Below are 26,184 nucleotides of genomic sequence, written 5' to 3' on the forward strand. Positions count from 1 at the left end.
TAACATTTAATAACATCGGCATACAAATCTATATTTGATAACGATGTACTTTTTTTTTTAAAAGGTACTTTGAGGAACCCAAAATGATTGTTTAAACAACTATCCATTGAAAGGTTTTTTAGGGGGCCAAACATTGTTCTTCAGTGGCATTGCTCAAACACCTTAGTGCCATTTGGCATCTTTATTATAGAGTGTACTTATCTTGAAAGCTGTATCTTTTTATTATTATTTATTTATTATTACCAGCTTTAGTTTGAGCCATATATACTCATAGATTGCTTAGTGGAGTTAACAGTACAGATAGGTACAGAGGACTTACTCTATTGTACCGTGACCGAGATTCAAACTAACTCTGGCATGCAGTCATACAGTTACACTAAGGCACAGTGATGGATTCACAGAGTCACTGCCTCTGTAACCATAACACCCTATAGCCTATGCCTGTGACTCATAGGAACACTGAGTCATAAGAATATACCATTTTGAACCCGTGCAGAAGATCCTGTCAGAGTTCAGGGTCTTAGTTTCACTAGGTCCAATTTGCCACATCCCATAGCCATTAGCTAAAGAGCTAAGTTTTTGGTGAGTTGGTTGATTAGAGTACGGCTGTGAATTTCTGAAGTTTTAATTAAAGGAGCAGAGTGTGGGACTAGGTGCAGGGAGACTGTAATTGGCCCTAGGGGCGTTGTGTGCTTTGATTGAGGCACAGTACTGTAATCAGTCTCTCTTACTGTGCTTTCCTTTGCAATGACTGATTCAGGCCCTCCTATAACGTATTGAGATAGCAACATTCTAACATTTGGTTTGTTGGCTGTTATGGACAGATTGTCCTTGTCATGCAATAATTAGTAATTTAACAAATTTGTTTATTATGAATAAATCTCTTTCTGTAGAAGCACTACATTCAAATGCAACTGAACACATTTATGGTAATTGTGCAAGTAAACAAAACTTTGAGGAAAGAGATTTATTTACCAGCATATCTAAAACCATAGAAACACTTGTTCATCTTTTGGATAAAAGCTGATCCCAAATTAGTAAGGCACCAGGCTATGAGAGAAGAAACACACAGACTTGATATTCATTCCTTGTAGACTTCATGAGGCACTGTGTTTACTTCTAAGGTATGAGACTCTGAAGGCAAAGAAATATTACGGCAAAAAGATATTCTTGACAACTTTCAGTACATCTGAATCAGACCGGTAGCTGAAAGGATTTTGGGTTTTGTTCCTGCAGGCTAGGCCTGTGCAGACTTACTGTACTTCTGGGAGAACTTCAAAGGCTAACATTATGGATCTGAGCCTAGCTTCTCCAAGCATCATGGTGCATGCTGCCCTTCACGGAGATCTTTCCCATCCATCTGATCGGATTAGACCATTGGATTTCCCCTCTTATAAAAGTACAGTATACAAACTCACTCCCACAGCTCAGATTCGCTGCTCTGAGCCCCAAGTTTGTTGAGTGGATGAGCGCGGGTTGCATCCCCATATGCACCCTCTGATTAGCTGGTTAGCACAGAGCCTGTGCCGTTAATGGGGGTTGCGGTGCAGGTCTCCACATCTCCTCTATTCCAGCTGAATTCTCTGCCCACACACTTACGCACTCTCTCAAATACACACCCACATGTGTTGCGCCCCACGGGGGGGTCCTTATCCGCTCCCCTTCATCCCCCTTTAGATTTGTACTCATCTTTGTGAAAGCTTTCGTTGCACACCCTTGGAACACAAAACGATGGGGATGAGCCCATATGTGTATTTTTTGCAGTCTTGCCTGTGGCGCAGAGTGAACTCTGACTCCTTAATCACTGCTAAATGCTGTCAGAGGCCCACAGTTAGAGCAAGGCTCTAGCAAGTCTGGGAAAGCCTTGGCGCTGGGAGAGAGACGGTGAGATAATGGGCTTTAGTTGGAGTTGTGCTGAGGCGTCGCTCTGCCGGCGGAAAAGAGGCTTTAAGTCTTCCTATGGCAACATTCTGTGGAGCTCTTGAGTGCCGAAAGAAAAAAAAAAACGTATCCAAAATTAAGCTTTGACTAGATTTCCCTCTTTATTTGTCTGTCCTCCTCCACAGTAATTTAGCATCACAGCAAACGAGCAGCCCAGGCGGATTTGAGGCCAAGGCAGGACTTGGATGATTTTTGTGGGGGGAGGGCGGGGTGGGGGGAGAGACCATTCAACGCCTCAATGTGAGGTGCTTGCAGAAACGAGGCTTTCACTTTGGGTCTGATGGGGAGTTGACGAAGTCTGGGGTCAGCTGGCTGGCGAGTTAGTGGATGTGTTGTGTTTGTCTGTTCTCTCTCATTCATCAGCGTGGGAGAGCCGAATGGCAGGGGGTGGACGGGAGATTGACTGTGAGCGGAGAGGGCGGCGGACCGCTCATCCGTCTCGCCCAACCACCCGCTGACTCGCCGCTTCCAAAGTGCCCTGGTCATTTGTGTGGCACGAGAGCTCAGCCTACACAAGAACACATCCAAGCCGGATTTGCTCAAATCAATAACTTGCTCACCCGCCCCCTCTGGGCTGCTTAATACAGTGTACTCCAGCCCAGTCGTAGAAGATGCTGCCACTGCATTGGGCGACCCCCCTCCGCGACATGATGTCCTCTTTTCCAGCTCCTGATCATCCTCCTCATGTTTGCCTGGCACAGAGACCAAGCGCCGCTGCCTCCCTGCCAACAGGTTTCATTAAGACTTCATTCATTTTCAACACCCTATCTCAGCTTAGCCAAGAAAACACAGGTACACCGATCCCCAAATCTGTTAACATTTATCAGAAATGATGCTGGAGTCAATAAATGAATATTCACTGACCTGGCAACTCAGGCCGCATGCTGGTGTTTTTCATTGAAGCGTCTGCTGGGGGTGAATGAGAGACATAAAGCTCTCTCAATCACCAAAATCACCTCCAGATGCACTGAGACATTTATGCTGGCTAGCTGCTTATAAGACACCAGAATGACTGGGCTGCTCTCTGCTGAAATCTTCAAAACTCCCTAGGATCAGAGGCTCTACGTTATTGATGGTGTTTATTTTAGAGATTTTATTCGCAGTGGTATTAGTGACTCGCTGATTTAGAGAGAGTATAATGTATGCACCATCCACTCCCCACTTTCTACGGGATGCACTAGTATTGATAAAACATTTACCAATGTCGTATGCCTTAACATATGTTTGGCAATAAAAGTCTACGACTTCACACATCTTGCACTTTGCCGATTCCAGGATGCAGTCCGCCAGTTCACAACCTGTTGAACACAGTTTACAGGGACGGGTCTTGTTGGTCATTTCTCTCTGAATAACAATGTTAATAGAAGAGGTGGGGAGTATTAGCATGCTCATTGTCCAAATAGCGTCATACAGATGGATGGAATACATGTTAAAATGCCCCAGTAATAGTTCGTAACATTTGGATACACTTTATTATTTATAGTGACAACACACTAGTAGTACCTTAAGGCAGTGGCTTTTAATCTGTGGGTCACAAGGACGAGTGGGTCTCGAGTAAGCCGATGCACATATTTTTTTCCCACAAGAGCAGAACTAAATGAAGGACTTTTTGGATTAGATATTCTAATCAGTCTGTTTCTGACCCAAACTGGCATTATATCAACGTTATGAAGTTAATTTTGTGCAAAAAATTTCAAATATAATAATAAAATCCACAACACAGGTACACAAAAAGCAAATAGAAAAAAATAAAAGACTGGCAAAATTAATGAAACATTTATATCAAAATAAACAATAAAAAAATAGGTTGATTTAACTCATTATTTGTGTTTTCAACATGTTTCGAAGACTTTGATACTTAACATTATGCTTGTGGATTTTATTTGAAACTTCTGGCACAAAATTAACTCTGTACAATGTAGCCTTCATACCGGCTGGTATTGTAGGGCATGCGGTTGCTGCATACAGTCAGAGCTTCAAGTATATTTATTGCTGCCTGCTGCAAGTTACCTGCCACTAGAAGCATCTGTAAAATACTCAATGCAAGCTGAAAACATTGGTCAGATCAAATTTAAATAAGATCGTCCAACTAAATAATAGTCAAATGTATGCATGTTTAGAAATCTGTTTACACTGAAGGTAAGTAACAATGAAGGCCCATGCATTTTCATTCTTTTATCATGGTATGCTGTTGCGTTTGTTGATGTAAATAACATTATATTGAGTCAAAGTGGACTGACGAGTTTTTGAATGTAATATGCTTTTAGCTGAGAGTTAGTTCACTTCACAAAATATGTGTTGACAAACATTATATATGTGGGTCCTGGTGTGAAAAAGTTTATGAACCCCTGTCTTAAACTGGTGGCTCTTAAACTAGTAATCAGGGGCCCCCAGACAGTCTATATTTTTTTCCAACCTAACTTGTAACATATAGGGATAGAGCAAAAATGTGGGCTGTCTGGAAGTCCTTGAGGGCCTGTTTAAGAACCACTGCCCATCTTTGTTCAAAATAGCTATTTACCTTTATTCACTACTTGACAACATTTTTTCCTGGCTTTTACTGGGCTGACATTTTAAAAGTATGTGTTACTGTTGAACATTCTGTTACTATAGGCAAGTTATGTTAGGTAATGTGTTTTTTTCAGCTGGTTGTATTCCTGGGTTCAATCATCATCTCCATTCTCAAAATTATTACATAAAATCTGCAGACCTTGACTACCCACACTTTCTTAAAAAACAATCCATAATGCTGGCCATTGATCCCCTCTGTGCCCTCAGCACTCTTCAACAGTTTACTTCTGAACTTCACGTAAACACCAACAGAAACATCAGTGAATCAGGCTTGGTGAAGTATTGACTTTCAAAACACACCTTTCCTCAGTAGACAAGAACAGAATTCCAAATCCAGCTTCAGATGTTTCTCAAAACCTCACCTAGCTCAGTACAAGACAGAGCAAAAGGCCCTGCTCTCTGAATAATAATAATAATAATAATATTAATAATAATAATAATCATCATCATCATCATCATTGTTATTCATAGAGCACTTTTCATACAGGTGGCAACACAAAGTACTTTAGACAGGTGATAAAACAATAATAGAAGAAACTATAAGTTTTATTTTTAAAATCATATAAGACAGTGACAGAGATCAAATTAAAAAGATAAATACCAAAAGAGATTTAGAATTTTAATTGAACACTAAGTTAGAGATACATTTTCAAATGCTTCTTAGAAGTGTGCTCTGAGCTAGACTGTCTCATAAAAACTTGAATTGAGTTCCACAGTTTAGAAGCATAATAACCAAAAGAGAGATAGACAAAGTAAGGGATAAAACAGAGCTCAGAATCTAAGATTACACCCAGGTTTCATACTTCAGGTTTGGTATACAAAGCTAAAGAACCAAGCTTCCCATAAAGCATTTTTTTTGTACCAAGGATCAAGTATTTCAGTTTTTTTCATAATTTAGTTGTAGAATATTTTGTGATATCCACTGAGAACAATCTGACACACAGCTGGTAAGTCTGTCAACAGGCCTGATTATCATTTATATAATTTCCAAAAAAGTTGGTGCGCTGTGCAAAATGTAAATAAAAACAAAATGCAATGATGTGCAAATAATTTAAATAGAAATTGTATTGTTTTTGGAAAAACAGATGCCCATTTTGAATTTGATGCCAACAACATGTTCCAAAAAAGTTGGGACAAAAAGCTGGTAAAATTGTGTAATGCTAAAAAAACACCTGGTGGTTGATCGGTAACAGATCAGTCATATGATTTGGTATAAAAAAAGCATCCCAGAGAGGCTGAGTCTTTTAGAAGTAAAGATGAGGAGGAGTTTACTACTCTGTGAAAGACTGCACAAGCAAATAGTGCAACAATTCAAGAAAAACATTTCTCACATCTGTGATGTCACCATTAATGCTGAACAGTCTATACATGTTTTGGCAACATACGCTGCCATCCAGATGGCGTCTTTTTCAGGGAAGGCCTTGATTATTTCAGGATGACAATGTCAAACCACATTGTGCATGTATTACAGCAGTATGGCTCCGTATTAAAAGAGTCCAGGTGCTAAACTCGCCTGCCTGCAGTCCAGACCTGTCACCACTGAAGACATTTGGCGCATTATTAAATGAAAAATACAACAAACGAGCACCCAAACTGTTTAGCTGCTAAAATCCTATATCAAACAAGAATGGGAAAACATTTCACTTTCAAAACTACAGCAATTGGTCTCCTCAGTTCCCAAACGCTTACAGAGTGCTGTTAAAAGAAGAGGTGATGAAACACAGTGGCAAACATGCCCTCATCCCAACTTTTTTAGAATGTGTTGTTAGCATTAAATTCAAAATTTATCAGAAAACAAAAAAAAATTCTCAGTTTCAACACTTGGTATGTTATCTTTGTAGTATTTTCCTTTAAAAATATTATTTACATGATTTGCATATTATTGCATTCTATTTTTATTTACATTCTGCACAGCATCCCAACTTTTTTTGGAAATGGTGTTGTATAATTAGATGTCATTAGCATAACTATGAAAACTGATATCATGTTTCTTATTGACATCCCTAAAGGTAAGATGTACAAAGAGAAAAGCAAAGGCCCTAAAGTTAAAATGGTAAGAGAGGGGAAAATGGCTTAGTTCTTCTCTCCTGTTAAACTTCAGTCACACCCACCAGTAACGGGGATCTGCCAGCTCACATACTTAAGTAATTCCATATACTACTGCCCAACTCAAACATTCTGCCAGCTAATTTTCACTCTGGCGCCCTGCACATGGTGCCAAACCTATTGGTACATCCTCATGTGCTAAATCCTCAGCAGTAGATCCATATGTGTTAGAATTTTTATAGCCCTGGATTGAGCTCCATCATATCCTCTCACTCATGTCTCTGTTGGCTGTATAGAGCATTTCAAGTGTTGCCTGATACATCTGGACTTCCCTGCTCACGGGTGCAGTGGTGGGGTTTTTAGTGTCAGTGCTGACTCGTTTACACATGCCACTGGCACTGGATGCTGGCCTGGGCCTCTAGGTGCCTGCCTGCTGTAATCTCATTGCTATTATAAAATGGTCATTTTGCAGTATACAGCGACAAGCCACTTTATTAAAACAACCTCCTTCTTTCTACACTCATTGTCCATTTTATCAGCTCCACTTGTAGTTCTACAATTACAGACTGTTATCCATCTGTTTATCTGCCTACTTCATTAGCTCCCCACCCCATAGAGTAAGTATTATTATTTGGGTGGTGGATCGTTCTCAGCACTGCAGTGACACTGATGAGGTGGTGGTGTGTTAGTGTGTGTTGCACTGGTATGAGTGGATCAGACACAGTGCAGCTGGAGGTGGATCAATAAAGTAGTAGTGTCTAATAGAGGGGACAGTGAGTGGACACAGCAGCACTGCTGTGTCTGATCCACCCGTACCAGCACAACACACATTAAACGCCACCACCACATCAGTGTCACTGCAGTGCTGAGAATGATCCACCACGCTAATAATACCTGCTCTGTGATGGTCCTTTGGTGTCCTGACCATTGAAGAATGGGGGAAGGGGGCTAACAATGTATGAAAACAAACAGTTGGACTATAGTCTATAAGTGCTCCTAAATGGTGAGTGAACGTGTAAAACTTTGCTGAAATTAAACTTACAGTTTAAGAGAAGACATGTTATATATTGTTGCTGTCAAAAAAACCAAGCATCTCCTTTTTTTTGCAACTTTTATTTTTCTGCATAATTTGCATAAGTTGCTCAGCAGCTGCCCATTAAATTACAAAAAAATCATGATGATTTGACCAACAGAAATGCTCCACAATTGCTTTGAATAAAATTTCTTTACATTAATTACATTGAAAATAAAGAACATTTTTGCCCTCTCCTATCTCCATTTTGGAGATACTTAATTTCCTTTGGACAGCAATGATATGCAATTTATCCAAAAATCTGAAAAATTATTGATGGAACCAAAATCATCATTTCTGCTTGTAGTGTCTTGCCTTAATAAACATACCAAATTCTAGTTTTTTTCTGGTTTTCTGATTAAAACTGCACGTGGGGGGTAAATCAGTGGTTGTTTGAAGAAATTTTTAGACTAAGAAGAAAGAAGAAGTACCATACTCTGAACCTAATTGGAAAATTCATTCTATTTTTGAAAGCAAGAATTCAAAACTAGTTACATCTGACCTTACAGACATGCTTTGCCCTCATGGAAAGAGTCCCAGCTTGAAAGATTTCCCAAACATTTTATAGTTGTGAACTTGGTTTGGAGGTACTGAGGCTCTGTGCCCTTTAAGGCTAGGAGTGTGAGCAGGATTGAATTTCTGTCATGTTCATGTTATTCTTTGGTTTTGTGCTATGATTTTTCTTTATTTGTCTTACTGCACATTCACTGACCTCATGCCTCTTGACTGAGTTGTTATTGTGAAAAAACAATTGAATGCCTGTCCCTACATATCAAGCTTCTCATTTCTCTTAGTTGCATAGGCCCATAAATGACAGAATTCCCCTTTGGTCATCTCTGTGATGTTTTCTCCTCTCCCTTGTGTCTCAGGCTGTGAGAGCGGTTACTGGGGGCCGCACTGCAGTAACCGCTGCCAGTGCCAGAACGGAGCTCTGTGCAACCCAATCACCGGAGCCTGCGTCTGCACCGACGGCTACCAAGGCTGGCGCTGCGAGGATCACTGTGAGCCGGGCTACTACGGCAAGGGCTGCCAGCTGCAGTGCCAGTGTCTTAACGGTGCCATCTGCCACCACGAGACTGGGGAGTGCATCTGTGCACCAGGGTATATGGGCGCTGTGTATGTAGCCTTTCATATATGACTAATGTATATTGTTGCTGTCATAACAGAACCATCTCTTTGAAACGGTAACATTATAAAACAAGATAAAAGTATTTTAAGGAGCCCATATCCTGTATTTTTCTTGGATTTTATTTTTCCCTTGAAATACACTTGTAGCATTAGTCTGGTTTTATGTAGCAAACATGGTTATAATTCATTTTTTCAATAATTACCATTTCCAATTTCTCTTTATCCCTTAATAGGCTGCTTTTGTCACTGTGCCTTTAAGATTGATGTATCGCTGTTGTTGGAAGAAAACCTCATATCTCTAAAATGATAACTTTACAGGACAAGGAAAAAACCTACTTTACTTTTAATATAAGTCAATGGAACCAGACATTTTTCCAAGTAATTTTGGGCCATTTCTTTTGGTCCATTCTTCTTGAAATTTACACACAATGTAAAGGGCAACAGGCCTTTTCAAATTATGTCAAAAACTGAAAAATGACAAAAATGGAGATACAAGGTTTTCTTCCGACAACAGCAATATGTAGATTAGCTCTGATTGGCTGCCTTGCATTGTCCCAGCACTCAGAGCTAAAGCACGTCATGAATGGGCGGGGCTAAGCTGCTGCAGGCTGAATAGGTGGATATATGTAAATAAGTTCTTTCTCTTAACATTACAGAAACTTAGCTTTGTTTGCCTATATGGACTCCTTTTTTATATTCCAAAACTCATAGGGATTTGGTTGTGCATGATGCGGACCCTTTAAATTTCAGTGTATGTTAATGTAACAAGATGTTAGTCCAAGTCATTTTGGACCATTTCTGTTGATTGATTTTATTATGAAATGTTCACACAATGTGAAGGACAGGTTTTGAAATGACAGCAATGATATGGAAATGCATTGCTATGTAGTTTACTGTAGTATCACAAGTGATTCTGCATATTATTATCAATGCTGTTACTTTAATGTCATAGTAACTCTTTATTTTTAGATGTGAAGCACCTCATGGGTCTTTGTTCTTACAGTAGTTTAGTAGCTCTTGGTATGGGTTGGTAGTTTTTGCTATAGCTTTAAAAAGTCACTTTTAATCATTTCTAGTTAAAGTAACAAAACAGCTAAAGCCTGTTGTATGAAGTCAGCCTCTAGATTACAGTTCTTGTTAGCTTTATTTTACTGTTATTGTAGTCTATTATTATTATAAGGCCATTAAGAACAACAGTACCACAATGTCAAAAATGTCACCCTTGTTCTTGTTTTGCAAGAGAAGGCATTCCATGCGTGGAAGGCTGCAGCATGGCTTTATCTGTTTAACAATCATGACCACAGTTAAAAAAAAAGTACTATCTTGCGCTGCTATGGAATGTTTTGAAGCCACACAACATATTGAAAGTGAAGTAGTAAGCAGTATGCAATATGTGACCAGCATTAATATCCACAGCATGTCAAAGATACCCAGATGACATACTGCTCTGGAGAAATATTCCAGATATATGTACAGCACATCTATATTCATGATATACTGCATTCCAAAGTGCAACATGGTCAATTCACGAATACGTAATATCCGCTGACAGTGGTTTAATTAAAGGAAATAGTTTATCTTAGTACTGCGTTCTCTGCTGGTCTTGAAGTGAGTTTGCTTGCTTTGTTTATTAAATAAAGTTAACTAACATACTGCATAGATAACATGGTTAAAACAGTAGTTAATTAAGTAAAGTTGGTCTCAACCAAGCATTCTGCTTAGCTTTGGCTTTTCAGGCTTACTTGTGGGGTCACACTGCTTATTATTCAGTCAATCTTCATATAATATTCATATTACCAACTATGAATATAATAAAAATAAAATGACTGACCTTTAAGCAAATGGAGGAAAACAGGTGTGTTTGGAAAGCACACAGGTTTACCACACAGAGGAATCCAAAGCTGACATTTGTAAAGTTTATTTGTGGCTTTTGAGATAAGTAGAAAACACAACCCTCCACTCTGTCATGGTATCTTTCAAAACTCAGCAGGTACGTCTCCTGACAAAAATATATCCACACATGTTGCTAAAGACTTGACCTGAAAAAGAACTGAAAAGCAGCTAGCAGCAGTTGCTAAGCAGTGACTGGAGAGCTGAGGAACACTGAGTGTGTATTGATATGAAGCTTTTCTGTTACTCTAAGTAAACAAAGTAAGCACTTACTGATCTGAACTGCACTCTGAATGAGCTCTTGCACTCATTTTGAAAAAAACATGGTGCATCCAACAAGACAGGAAGCCTCATCTCCATCTTTTATACAGTGTTATACAACAGTTAGTTCCGGTGACTCAAGCTAATTGGTTGAGAGGTGTTCTAACCGTGCTGTTATTTCACCGTAACAGCATGTTTTTTTCACATACACTATATCACTACGCTGAGACGCCGTTGCTAAGCAACGACTTTGACAGCTGTAGGAGACGCTCAAGCCATTTGAACATTTTTACTTCTTACTTTGTGCGCAAACAGAAAATGGATACTTTTAAGATCACATTTGACCTACAGCCGATCTGGTCAGACTCTGAAGATGAGACTACACTAAATTCCCAAACTGTCATTACCACTGAGCAAGCGTTTCAGTCGGCAGCTGTGACAGAAGAACACCTAAACAACCTGGAATTAGACAGTAATTAACTGAATACCATTCGCCAAACAAAATGGGCTGTAAAATGCTTTACAGACTGGCTGGAACAATACAACATTAATATGGATCTAGCAAAAAATGACAACACTGAGCTAAACTTGATATTGTGGCAGTTTTATGGCTCAGTCTGTACTTCAGAAGGCGAGGCTTACAGCACACTGTGCAGCAAGTGAGCAGAGTTTGTTACTGTGACGTAGCAACAAGCTGCTAGTAAAGGAACTATAATTTGACAGAAGGAATTGCTAACATTAAAACATATTAAATGCCACATTCCAGGCCCAATTTATTTATTTATTACTTTGTTTATTTAACTGTTGTATAAAAGCAACAGAACACTCAAGGTTGTGTGTTATCGCGAAATAACATCACGGCTGTGACCAAATCACAGCCGTGATGTTATTTCGCGATAACACACAGCCTTGAGTGTTCTGTTACTTAAATAAATCATGGTATTTAAAGGTGTGGCTTTCTTTCTCTTTTTTTTCTTTGGTTCTGATACCAGGCCCTCAAGGTTCACAGGCTTTACAGAAAACATACTAAAAGAAATCAAAGAGAAATATAATTACTTTGGTGCATCTTAAAGCCATTGATTGCGCGTTTTCTGACGAATGGAATCTATTAGTGAATCAGCTCAAGCCTACTTGTAACTCACTCACATACTCTCTCACATTTAGCAGGTCAAATATTCTCCACAAGGGGTTGCTGTTAGCACTCAAATAGTTTTTGATGCTTCGTATCATTGACACTGTGTCCTTGTTTGAATATATATGTTTTTTGTCATACACTTCAATTCAACACAACTGCATGGCGCACATTAGTTCCTATAGTTATTGAATAATTCATAGTAATTACTGAATAATTAGTCTTAAAATTAACAACTGAATAATGAGGATAGGGTCCAAGGGGTTAAGTCAAGACAAAGAATAAAAAAAAAATAGTCGTTGAAGTCTTGCGTTTTATGCTGCAACCCAGTGCAATGGCACTCGCAGGCTGAGCGGTCTTTGTTCTTGTGCTGTGGCAGCTGCGGAGAGCGATGTCCCTCGGGCAGTCATGGGCCTCAGTGTGAGCAGCGCTGCCCCTGCCAGAATGGAGGAACCTGCCACCACATCACCGGAGAGTGCTCGTGCCCGGCTGGCTGGACCGTAAGGCTCACTGCAAACATCCAGCGAATGAAAGACTTCAAATGAATGAGTGGAAGCAACAGGGAGAGAGGAGGGGATTAGGGACGTGAGGATAGAGGATAGATAATGAGAGGAAGGGTGGAGGGAGAGTGAAGGAGAGGGAAAGGGTGAATGAGTGATGAAGGGATAGATGATGTGAGATGAAGCGAGGGAGAGAGAAAAGGGGGAGAAAGGGTAATTAGGGGGCTAAATGAGGGGTTAAGTGTAAGGAAAGAGGGAGTGAGAGAGGGAGGGGTGAGTGACTGAGTAGGAGAGATACTGAGTAAATTTAAGAGCGGAAGAAAATGTTGGTCGTCTGCAAAGGATCTCAAAGCAACCAGTGCTTATTATTACTATTAAAAATGAAATATGCAGTTTTCTGAACCTCATTAACACTGGCTTTGTATCGTCTTTGTGTTAAAGCACTGAGGCTTTAGTGATAGATTTGATTGGATTTGTATGGATTAGTCTCTTCTATCCTCCAAAATTCACACACGCTCTCTCTTCTCCTTCTCACTGCGCCACAGGGGTCCGTGTGTGCCCAGCCTTGTCCATTAGGCAAATATGGCATTAACTGCAGCAAGGACTGCTCGTGCCGCAATGGTGGACTGTGCGACCACATCACCGGGCAGTGCCAGTGTATGGCAGGCTACACTGGCCGCAGGTACACAGCAGCATTTCTTCTGGCATTATTTCTTCTATTCATGGCTGCAGTAAATGTGCAGAATGTGACTTCATCACAGAACACTCTTTGTCCTCTCAGTGGCGTCCCAAATTGCTCCTTCATCTTAGCAAAGCTGTGATTTTCATGTTTTTTTCTGCAAATGACTCAACAAGAAAATTGGACCTAAAACTACAAAGTAACCACTGAGTCAAGCACCTCTATCACAATGTTTCATTTTGTTCATATTAAAGAAATCAAAATGGACCTTTTCCTTGGTCATATTAAACACAATCTATTGTGTCATTTCATTTAAAAGACGAAATTCCCTTTTCTCTGTAATCTTTGATCAAAGCGTGGTGACTTTTGCCTGCCACTAAACACCTTATGACATTTGACAACGTCAGTTTGTATAGGACAGGGATGAATTAAGCTAGCCATAATATCGTAGCATGATTTCCCACCCCTCCCGTCTTCCCCACCCATCATCGAGCAAGAACGCTGGCCGTCAAAATTGTCATTTTAGCTTTATACAAGTACACAGTGAAACGACACAACATTCTTCTAGGACCATCACAGGAACACAAGTGCAAAACAATGCAATATACACAGTGCAGTAAATACGAAAAAAACTTAGAATAAATACAAAACAGAACACAGGCACCACACGGTACTTAAGAATATGTAGAGTTGTGCAAAGGAGGATGTAACATACTATGACATATTAGCAGATTAGCAGATAGCCTAGCATATCTCTGCTGTCAGAACAAAATTTCTTGTCTCTGAAAAGGAAAAAAGTTTTTAACTTTTAATAGAAGTTAATGGAGAAATAATTTTCTCCAAGTAATTTTGGACCATTTCTGTTGGTCCTTTCATCATGAAATTTTAACACAACATAAAGGACAACTGGGCTTTTCACATTATGTCAAAAAATTAAAAATACGAGGTTTTGTCCCGACAGCAATGATATATAGCGTATATGAGCATAGCAGCCACTGAGGTAGCAGCCAGAACAGCAGTGGAATATGGAATCTCTGCCTTATCACTCTTGTCACTTGATTTACTCGCTCACCTTTACTTACGGTTTTTGGACGGGTTGTAAAATAAACACATCGGTTGTTTCAGTTGGTTTATGCTGCGATTTATGTTCATGTTAACACAAATGAGATCGCTCAGTTACCTCACAGTCTCTGTGAGGCTCTAAGGCAGGTCAGCGGATGATGGAGGGCATCGTGTACCACACACACACACACACACACACACACACACACACACACACACACACACACACACACAGTCCATCTTCTCACACTTTTAAGTAGTTACTCTCATACATGGATGTATTTTAATGATAACCAGACAGTCTTTTTTTCAATTGCTTGCTGTGAAAATGTAAGAAAGTGAAAGCAACATGGATGCTAAAAGGCTAGCCAGCTAACCGGCACATCGCCTCGTCTTTGCCTTAAAAAGTGAAAAAAAAATACATATTAAAATAAAGCTTTCAACAAATGATTCAGAAACTTCAGCAATTATGTTTTCAATTCCTTCGGCTTTTCTGCAAAACAAACAGATGCCTGCTTTTCATGTTCCAATCAAATCCTCTCAAATCATGTCCCACTCACAGTTACCTCCCATCCAAATAGTCATTCTCACTTGCAAGTATGTCACATTGAGGAAGAAAAATGTGTTCTGATTTCATGGTGACTTTGAGGTTCATTTATTTGAACGACCTCTTGCCTTTAACAGACAGACATCAATGGTCTGGTGTGTTTCTTTACTCATTAGTGTAGTGTAGTTTTACCTGCTCTACTTTTGTGTTCATCTTTATCTGTTCCTGTTGTGTCTATCAGTCCCACTCCCGACTCTCCACTGTTCTGTTAGGTTTCTGCCCATTAATTACCAGTAATTAAGTTGTATTACGAGTCAATTGAAATGGCTGGGTCTCTTCATTTTCCTGTGACATCCTGAGGGTTTATTAGCTTGCTAAAGCGATTCTCTGCTGGATGAAAACACTTCCAGGACAAGCCCTTCTTTTTCTCTAATATTTTGCAAAATTGCCCTCATTCATTTGCGCTGTGACAGGTGAATTAACCCAGCAGGAATAATCTGAGATTGCGTTAGAAGCCCCCCTCCCCTTCGCAATAACACCCATCTCTCCCGATACGGCTGGTGCCGCTGTAATTTAAACGTGAAACATAACTAGTCCATTTTATAATTTAATTGAGCTATTTATCTGTCTCCTAATGGCTTCTTTGGACACCCGAGATTGATGCTCTGCCAGGATTGTATATTTAACTTCTTGTAAAAGTCCTTTCTCCTTAAGTCACTTTGCTATTCCATACAGAGAACAGGCCCCAGTCTAATTGTATTCACTGTAGTTAATGACAGTGGTCTCACCTTGCTCTGCTCTAGAGAAGGAAGCCGGCTCAGTGATGAGCACAACTAATGCCAAAGCAGCCCAGAGCTCTGACTTACGACCTCTAGTTTTGCCCGACCATGTAGATGACTGTCTCAGACTGTGTTTTTTCTAATGGGCTCCTTGTCTTTCACTGTCACTGAGTAAGAGCGCGCAGCAGGGCACTGTGTATTAACCCTTAGAAGTTATAGTTATCACAGGTGATAAAAAAGGGTAATGTGGAGGTACCAATTTTAAGTTGTCAAGCAATAGTACATTTGTGTAGTGGTGATATTTCCACCCTCTATACAGCAGACAGGAGGTTCAATGTCCTGCCTGGGCAAGCAAACCACTATATTTGCCTGTATCTGCAATTGTATGCTTAATTGTAAGCTGCTCTGGATATTAGCATCTTTTAAAAAATTAAAATGTCAGGAGTACAGATTGGAATCTGCCAATACAGAATGTAAATTGAATAATATCATTAATTACATAAACTCTTATGTAATTCAATTTGTATTTTACCAGTGTTTCAAAGTGAATGAGTTATTAATTTCGAAGACAATAAATTGCTAATGACTCTAATTGCTTTAATGCTGTTAACACATTTTCCTAATTTGACCCTTGAACCATCCGTAGTTCCACAAAGCTGAAGCTCTTCTTCAGCTTATTATTTGAATTTGCTCCTTCAATGTTGCAGCACCTTAAATGTTACTGCAGTTACATTCTGGCACCTATATCATTTAAGGTGGAGTGGCGAATTCAAATAAGAAGCCAACTTCAGTCTTGTGCCAGTTCCAGCCTAAACAACCTAAGGCCTAGCAGCTTGCGTGCTGTACCTTGACTTCACTGCTGTAGTTCTCTGGTTCAAATCCAGCTTTTAAATGGCGAGTTCTGTTGATAGATCTCTTAATAAGACCAAAGGCACAGAGGACGCCTTCAGCAGACAATACTGGACGTTGCTCGCAGGAGATCTATGGATAAGTCAATGCACAGCAACCTAAAAAAGCAACAGTAAAGTGTAAAACTACAGTTCCTCTTAAAACAAGATGTAATGTAGCATTACGAAGGTGAGAGACTACAATCGTGGAGCAGATGTAACAAAGTATGTAGAAAATGCATTCACCTTATTTATGTTTAATCACAGGATAAAATAATGTTGTAGAATCATTGAAAGTAATAAACATAACACTTTTTTGTCCACCAATGTAGCTAATAATAATAAATCCACTACTTTTTTAAATTTAAAAACTTCCTTAACGGTCAAATTTGAGCAAAACAAAAAAGGGGATTAATAGTAATTAACTGTAATGCGATTAACCATGATTATTTATTTTAATGGTTGATAGTCCTAGTAATTACATTTGAGTAGTATAGCACTCAAAGCTAATAACTCTACTTTTAAGGGTTAAGAGTATGACAGGGTGCTCTACTTCAGTAAAGTGTGTCTGATGTGCCCAGGTGCCAGGAGGAGTGCCCCGTAGGCACGTACGGCCCGCAGTGTGCCCTCCATTGCGACTGTCAGAATGGGGCCAAGTGTTACCATATCAATGGGGCGTGTCTATGTGACACAGGCTTTAAAGGACCTCACTGCCAAGACAGATTCTGCCCCCCAGGGTTATATGGCCTCATCTGTGACAAGTACTGCCCCTGTAATGCTACAAATACACTCAGGTAAGCACACGCAGACTCCTGAACTGAACTTACTCGCTCTAAGGATCACAGCTGAAACCTAAATTAGACATTGTTCTAGCGAACTAGACATGATATACATTATAAACTTTGGGAGCTCAACCGCTGTCATGTACATCTGCAGTGTCTACAGGTATTTGTTCCAGCCATGCACCACAGCACCCGATTGCACTAATCAGGTTTCTTCCTTGTAAAAGCAGAAAGCTCATTAGGGAAATAAGGTGATGCTGTGCAGGGTTAGAATATATTTGCCAACACTACACCCCTTGTCGAGGGCTAGAACTATAATTGTTCCTGTCATTCCATCTATCTCATGTACAGGGCTGTGAAATAGTTTTTGAAAAAGTATCCTGATTTTCTTTATGATTTTTGAATGCTTTTAAGTCTTTAAATAAATTGTATCATTAGACAAAAATAACCTTAACAAACATAAACACATTATTTAAATAATTATTATTTAATTTATTAGGGAGCAAAGATATCTAATATGTCAATCACTCATATGAAAAATGCCCCCTTTAAATTAATAACATCTTTTATGTCCTTTAGTAGCATTAACTGGAACCAGCATTTCCTATAATTTGAAATTAGCCTTTAATGTTGTTGTGAAGGAATTTGAGCCCATTTTTTTTGCAGAACTGCTTTTATTCAGATATATTGGTAAGTTTTGGAGCATGAAGTGCATGTTTCAGGCCCTGGCACAGCATCTCTATCAGCTTCAAGTCAGGACTTTGACAAGACCACTTCAGAACATTCATTTTGTTTCTTTTCAGCCATTTGCTTTTTTGTTTTGGATTATTGTCTTGCTGCATAACCCGATTATGTTTCAGCCTCAGCTCCTGGACAGATGAACAGGCACTCAATATTTAAGAATTCTTTGGTAAACAACAGAATTCATGGTTCCTTTAATAATAGTAAGTTGTCATAGTCCTGAGGAAGCAAAACATCCCCACACCTTCCCACTACCATCAGTATGTTTGAATGTTGGTATGATGTTCCTATTGGGAAGTGCAGAACATGCTTTACAGCAGATTTAAAGAGACCTGAGTCGTCCAAGGAGTTACACTTTGGACCGTCCATAGAACATTATTCCAAAAGGCTTAGGGATTGTCCAGGTGTTTTTTATAAATGTGAGGTGAGCATTGATGTTTCTTTTGGTTAGCAGTGTTTTCTGCCTCACTGCTCTTCCATGAATGCTACTTTGCCCAGTGCATTTCTTACTGTAGACTCATGAACACTGACCTTACATGAGGCTACAGAGACCTGCAGTTCTTTAGTGACTTTCTGGATGATTTGCCTCTGTGCTTTTGGGGAAAACTTTGGCAGGATAGCCACTCTTGGGAAGATTCACCAGTGTTAATACAGTGCTGTGAAAAAGTATTTGCCCCTTCGCAGTTTCTTCTATTTTTGCATATTTGTCACACTTTAATGTTTCAGATCATCAGACTACTTTTACTATTAGACATAGATAATCATAAGTAAACATAAAATGCTGTTTAAATGATTTCATTTATTGAAGTAAAAATGTTGTTCAGCCCTATGTGGCTCTGTGTGAAAAAGTAAGTTTAGCTACTAAATCAACCAGTTAACCAAAGTCAATTGACTGTTGGGTTCAGTTTCACTAGCCACACCCAAACATGATTACTGCCAGACCTGTTGAATCTAAACATCAATTAAATAGAACCTGTCTGGCAATGTGAAACAGGCTAGAAGGTCTCAAAAAGCAGCACAAGATGCCACGTTCTAAAGAGATTCAACAGATGCAGATGCCAAACAAAGTCATTGAAATGTAACAGTCTGGAAAGGGTTCCAAAGAGATTGCGGAGGCTCTGGGACTCCAGTGAACCACAGTGAGAGCCATTATCCACAAATAAAGAAAACTTGAAACAGTGGTGTACTTTCCCAGGAGCGGCCAGCCTACCAAAATTTCACCAAGAGCGCATCAGCGACTCATCCAGGAGGTCACAAAAGAACCCAGACGAACATCTAAAAAACTGCAGGCCTCATTGCCTCAGTCAGTGTGCACGATTCCACAATAGGGAAGACACTGGACAAAAATGGCATCCATGGGAGAGTTGCAAGGCACAAACCATTGCTGACCAAAAAAAGCACAAAGTTGTCTCATATTTGCCAAAAACATCTAGATGACCCCCAGACTTTTGGGATAATATTCTGTGGACTGATGAGTCAAAGGTGTAACTTTTTAGAAGACATGGATCCCGTTACATCTGCCATAAAGCTAACACTGCATTCCACCATAAGAACATCATACCAACAATCAAACATGGTGGTGGTAGCATGTTGGTCTGGGGCTGCTTTGCTTCAGCAGGTCCTGGACGACTTGTCATAATTGATGGAACCCTGAATTCTGCTCTCTATCAGAAAATCCTGAAAGAGAATGTCTGCCTGCAGCTGTTACTGCCAAGGATGGCACAGCCAGTTATTAGGTTAAGGGGGCAAATACTTTTTCATATGGGTGATATAGGTTTGGAATAAATATTTGTCTTGGAATGATCATTTAAAAGCTGCATTTTATGTTTACTTGTGTTGTCTTTATTTATATTAAAATGAGTTGGATGATCTGAAACCTTTGAAGTGACAAGTTAGCAAAATAGAAGAAATCAGGTGAGGGGCAAATACTTTGTCAGAGCACAGTAGATTCACCAATGCTCCTAAAAACTGTTTTCGTACTGATATATTTTAACAGCTTCCTTTAGTCATGGCCTGATGTGCTTGTTAAAAACGTAGTGGCGATTTCATCAGTCTGATGGTAAAGTTCAATACAAGTGAGGTTTACATTCATCAGGGCTGACTGCATTCGAGCCTACCTGGGTTCAGTCAGCTGAATCTCATTATCAATTAAATTTGGCTAATTTGTTGCTTGAGTAACTAAGGAGGCCATTACTTTTTCACATTGCATGTTGGTTAAATTTGCTCCTATATATATAATAATTCGTCTTTGAAAAGTTTCTCTGTCTAATATTACATTTTATTTAAAGATCTAAAAGCTGTGGCAATATACAATCATAGAAATACTTTTTCACAGCGCTGTAAATCCTTTAATGGTGATAGTGTAACAGTAACATAGGTCAAGGTTACAGTCATATTAACATTCTCACTCAAATTATATATAGTGCCTTGGGATAATATTTTAACAAATGATACTTGCACATATTTTTCCAATTAATATTTTTATTGTGAACAGTTATTATTGTGATATGCTCTAGTATTACAATTGCTCTAACATTTATTAAAGCCAAATTATGTTATCTGTCTGCAGATATTTTAAAGAAGATGAAAATCTGAAATATGTTGCTTTTGTATGTTTGTCTCCAAACATTTATACGGTAGAGCAAGAACAGCTTAGTTCTGTAGAATGTACCAGCTTTGCACACTTTTTCCATTCTCCTTGGAGAGAATATTTGTAGTAGGTTGTTTAGGTCAGTTGGATGATGCTTGAGGACTGCAATTTTCAAATATTCCCACAGATTCTCAGTAGAATTGAGGTCAGGACTTTGACTGGGCCCCTGTAGGACATTCACCTTTTCGTTTCTGAGCCACTTCACTGTTGCTTTAGCTTTGCGCTTTGGATCACTGCCCTGTTGAAAGGCGAATATTCTCCCAAGCGTCAGTTTCTTAGCAGAATGAAGCAGGTTATTTTCCACTATTTCTCTCAGGTTTGCTCGATCCATCTTAACAAGATGTCATGAGCCTGCTGACTATATAGGAGCACATGAGTTCATAAGAAAAATATGTGTATGTATGTAATCTAAGAAATGTTAATAACTTTCAAGAGGTTTAAATATTTTTACAAAGCACTGTATACTAATAAAGTACTCAACTACTGTGGAAAAATAGTGTTGCTGAACTGGTCCTTGAAATCTTTTTTGGTGTCCAAGAAAAGGTCATGCTAAAAGGTCTGCTAAATACCAATGGGTTCCATGCAGTCACATGATTTTTTTCCTCAAACCTCTGGCATTAGTGCCTTATTTCAAAGGACAGTGAAAAACCTCCAACTCTGTAAAATATTTTCATGCAGAAATAAGAAGGTATGATACAGTGATTATGGATGTAAGGCATCCTCATACCACTGTAATCAGTAACAGCTTGTGCAAGCACCCAAAAAGAATCAATTTTTAAAGGAAAATAATTGCAACTTTAATCTAAGCAGCAGTTGAGGAAGTCACTGTAGAGCTCTTTTTCATAGAAGGCAGTGGCCAGCTCCGCCCTCATCACTTTACAGCCTAACCCAAGGGTGTAGCGCCGAGAGCCATTTTACTTCATTTAACTTGCAAGTCGAATTTTGAACACCTTTCAGCGGTAGCGTACCACTTGCTCTTTATCGTGACCTGTGCTTCATTCATTATTTCTAAGCCGCATTCACGGCTAATGCAATGTTAATGTTCTGATATGGGTGGATTGGGCACCAAGACAGCGGAGCTCATTACAGTATGAAGGAGAAAAAGGATGCCCCATCCATCTGAATGGAGAGCACAGACAGCAAGATGGATGAACTTGTGCCTGGCCTTGGTTCCTAACTTTTACTCTGTTGTTGTTGAAATGCTGCTGCGTTTGTGTTGCCTTTTTTTTTGTAACTACTCTCTTTCTCTCTCCATCTTCTCATCCCTCTTCCTCTTTGTCCCTCTCTCAGCTGTCACCCTCTCTCAGGGGAGTGCTCCTGTGCCGCAGGATGGACTGGCCTGTACTGCAATGAGACCTGTCCCCCAGGCTACTACGGCGAGGGCTGCAGCTTGCAGTGCCACTGTGCCAATGGAGCAGACTGCCATGGGGTCAGCGGGGCTTGTGTCTGCGCCCCTGGCTTCACTGTGAGTCCAGAACTGATCATCCAAATTACTGGCCTAATCATGTTGAAAGCCCCTATGATGAAATACTGTAAAATAACACCTGACTCCTGAGCTATTACAGCAGATTACATTGCTTCTGAAAAAAAGGAGGGACTTTTTTCCCTTTGTTTTTTTGATACTTAAAAAAAACAATCATTTTTAAGGGTAATCACATGTTGGGTGAGCAATATCAAGAATAAAAGAGGTGCATTGTCATGGAGATCTGGCACGCAACACCTCTGCCATCTCACAAAGTGTGTTCTTCAAAGTTATTTTCCTGTCATCTCACTTGAGGCAGTAGTCAGCAAGTGAAGTTTAGCTCTTTGAAAATGATCTCTTTAGCAGGGTCGCGCACGCACACAGATACACTCACTCACTTGCAGTCTCTCACAGGGAGGCTGAGAACAAGGTGAGACTCTTTAAGCTCAGCAGGCACTGGGCGCTTAATGCTGCCTCATAATGGATGTGCCCTATTACACGGCAGGTTTGGGCTTAATACAAAGACCTTGCCAAATGGAGGAAGGAGAGCCAGGTACATGGACTCTGAAATAGATTATGTTTCCTAGACTAGACTCCCTCTGACATTAATAATAAAGTGCCCAGTGTATGGTGCATGTTACACAAATCAGAGCCATGGATCAAAGCAGGTCCTGGATCAGTTTTCTTCCACTAGCTTCTGAAATGCAGACAAGGAAAAGAGATTGAGGCTGAGAAGAACAGTAGAGGATGAAATATGGGTGGTCAGAATAGATTAAGAATTAGGTTTATATAAGTCAGTGACCTAGCCTTTGTGTTTTTTTTTGTTTTCTTTTGTTTTGAGATATGGCATGCTATTGTCGGTTTGAACCTTGTCAAAAAGCAAATGTAGTTTCCTTTGATTTCATACAATAAAAAGAAGAAAGAAAGACAAACTTGGTGAACAGTTTCCCCAAGATACTTTACGCTAGAGAGAGTAGAGAGTATTGCGAAAGAGAAGAAGAAATAGACTCCATGCTGGAGATAAAGACCGAAGCAGCAGGCCCGATTAAGACAAACACAGAGCGGGCATGTCTGCCAACTTTTACCTTGGCTGGAGCCGCCGTGCTGTCTGGTGGCAGATACTGTGGCGATTTGAACCAGCAAGCGGAGGCACAGACTGCATCGTCTTTTTTCCCCACCTGCTCTGAGTCTTGGATTTGAGGGGCCTTGTGCCAGTTCCATTAAACACAGCTAGAAGAGCTTTGGCCAAAGGGGCTGAGTCAGCCACTATACGATGGAATGGGGACACCACGCTCCGTTTCCCAACAAGATCTTCAGTTCAGTTGTCTGGGACAACAGGGCTGAACTGTTTGGCCTGGGCCTGGAAGAATAATGGATATGTAATAGCCCCCAGGCATCTTTTCTGAGGAGTTCTTATGCATTGATATGTGTAGTGGTAGAAGAGGAGCTCTTGCTGCTGGTACTATACTGAGTTTGGATGTGACCTTAAAGAAGGTTGATTGTAGCACTCATGGAATGGAAAACATGGAAATGTATTCTCACTGACTCGTTCCTTAGAAAAGACCATTAGAGTGGAAATCTGACAGTGCTTTGTTCCATTTTAGTCTGAGCCCTGCCATTGCACTTCATCATATGCAGTTCTCATTATTCTGGCAGCTTTCAATCTTTTCATCTTCACAATGTCAGATTTCATGTGACTGCCACCAAAGCTCCCACTGTACATTATACAAATTAATTGTTCTTGTGAGCTGTTCATACCATGACTCTGCAAGCTGTTTTCACACCAATGACAAGGGTTTCAAGCCAACTCTATCTTCACACATTTTCAGTGTTGTGTTATTTATGGGCCAACAAAAAAAAAAATGGAATCCGAATTTGAGTGAGGATGTTCATTTGTGTATATGTGCCTTTTATGTTCTCTATATTTATCCATTATGTTGTTTATCCTGTGCCATACTTTTTTAATCCCCCAAGCCAGGTTCCTCTGCCAGTATGTCCTGTAAAGTGATATGACTTATTCACATGCTGTGCTGCTCTATTCCATAACATTTTAAGACTTAACAAATTCATTGGAGCCAAGAACAGCTTTCCTCTAAATGGAAGACTTGCCTTATCCCCTATGAGAAGTTTCTTCCTTAGCTCCTCAGTGAGTGCTCTAACCTAGTGTGTTCAGAGAAGCCTCCAAATCCCTGTGTTCATTTGTGGGTGGGGGATGCTTCTACCACCAGATTACTCACCAGCAAATTGCTGGTGTGTTAGAAGTCAGGCCAACAAACTTTCCAGCCGGCACGTGCTGCTGCTGCCCTCACAAACTAGTTTCCGCGTCTCCACAACCTCCTGCAAGAGAATTGCCAATGTTAGCAGTCTGGAAGCTGTCACTTTCCAGCGGAACAAAGATAATCGCACCGTAGATTGATAAAAAATTAATTCGCAGATGTAAGCTTTTCATGTGGGCATGTGGGGAGAGAATGGGCGCAGATGGAACGGCAGCGTACGTGAGACAGAGCAAGGGGAAGAGGAGGAAATGACAGAGAGTAGAGAGCTGGCAATGAGAAGTGAGAGCATGTGAGGAAGAGACTGATTGAGAGACAGCGCAATAGAATAAGGGAGAAAGAGAGAGAGAGAGAGCTTCACTTTGAGTCTCTCTCTCTGCCCCCGGCGCCCTGTGGAATGTCTCATCCAGGCTTCGCGCTCAAACCTACTTCGGGATGCTAATGAGCGTGCTCCATCCCCAGTGCTGGCGAGCGGCAGGCAGGAGCCGCCCTGCTCCCTGCTGCTGCTCTGCTAATTGGGAGGCTAAATCATTGTGTCAGCTGTCAGTCAGAGGCAAGGATGAGAGAGCCACTTGCTCGTGATGACCAGCTCGGGGAGAGAGGAGCCCGGTAAAGCTCAGAGAATTGTGCGGAGCCTCGGCTCAACAGGGGCCGGGGCTTTGTGGGCTCTGTGCGCGTCTCGGTCGCCCGTCACTGGATGGTAATGGCTGAGTGAGGCACTGAGAGACCGGGTGCTGCTCAGACTGCCGGCTCATTAAAACTAGGGAGGGGGGAAGCTTGGCTCTGGCACTGGAGCTCCAAGCCTCCTCGGCTCCCAAATGCTGTAGGGATAAAGAGAAGGGCCAATTCCTCACTCACTCCCCTTTCTGGGAAGGGATGACCATGTGGATTTGGTGTGGGTCTTACACAGAGATTGCACACAGATTTTTTTTGCTGGTTGCAGTTTGGTAATGCTCAGTGAAGGTTCAGTGAGAGTCTGATACTAATAAGATGAAATGAGTGGCTTTAGTTGGAGTGTTATTAATTAGCGCTATTATTGTTCTCCCTAGGAGCTGGGTCTGTGTTGCAGATATTTCAGTTTCTTGACAGTGAACTAGTTTGCCTTGAGCCAGCCAGCCTGCTGACCATTTGATGCTTGATATTTTTTTATTCTTCTCTGTGTATGTGTTTCTCAGGGAGATGACTGCTCCCGCACGTGCCCACCTGGATTTTATGGAACTAACTGCACATCCACCTGCTACTGCCATAATCAGGCCTCCTGTTCCCCCATCGATGGCTCCTGCATCTGCAAAGAAGGTACACTCTCTCGTGCTCACTTTTTCTCATTCTCCTTTAAACTCTGTCTCATACTCAAATAGATTACCGATATTTGCATAAGCCCAAACAAGGTTATAGCATGAGCCACACGAATTCAATCAATGCGTTGCTTAATCAGAATCATTACAATCGATTAACCATTGCCAAATTAATCAGATCTTTCTTTGCTTTAAGACAGTCATTGATGTTGTGAGAATTCCTCCCCATCTAGATTTGTAGATGCTGCATTATCGACCTGTTCGTTGCAACCTGTATACTCAATAGCACATGCAAACTTCTGAATACATGGGAACTCATATATTACACATTTATTTCTCTTCTAGTTTCAAAGCACAACTAAACATTGTTATCCTTTAATCAAAGGTCTGTGCATGATCTGCCTGAATCATATGCAGAAGTCAATTTAGATGTAAAAAGCACAACAGCATGGCCTGAACTCCTGAGAGCAGCGCGAGTTCATGGCA

The 26,184-nt window shown here is 40.4% G+C and overlaps 1 protein-coding gene across 1 annotated transcript in view; it reads left to right on the forward strand.

Annotated features, from left to right (window-relative positions):
* The window catches only part of megf11 (multiple EGF-like-domains 11), a 116,298-nt gene that overhangs the window by 51,533 nt on the left and 38,581 nt on the right, over positions 1 to 26,184 (forward strand). The window contains exons 6-11 of the mRNA XM_036584599.1: positions 8,500 to 8,746; positions 12,421 to 12,541; positions 13,087 to 13,223; positions 17,077 to 17,289; positions 21,959 to 22,133; positions 25,579 to 25,699. Coding sequence (XP_036440492.1) covers positions 8,500 to 8,746; positions 12,421 to 12,541; positions 13,087 to 13,223; positions 17,077 to 17,289; positions 21,959 to 22,133; positions 25,579 to 25,699 — 1,014 coding nt within the window. The remainder of the gene's footprint in view (positions 1 to 8,499; positions 8,747 to 12,420; positions 12,542 to 13,086; positions 13,224 to 17,076; positions 17,290 to 21,958; positions 22,134 to 25,578; positions 25,700 to 26,184) is intronic.

The sequence above is a fragment of the Colossoma macropomum genome, unplaced genomic scaffold (assembly GCF_904425465.1).
Source record: "Colossoma macropomum unplaced genomic scaffold, Colossoma_macropomum, whole genome shotgun sequence".
In the NCBI taxonomy this organism is placed as follows: domain Eukaryota; kingdom Metazoa; phylum Chordata; class Actinopteri; order Characiformes; family Serrasalmidae; genus Colossoma; species Colossoma macropomum.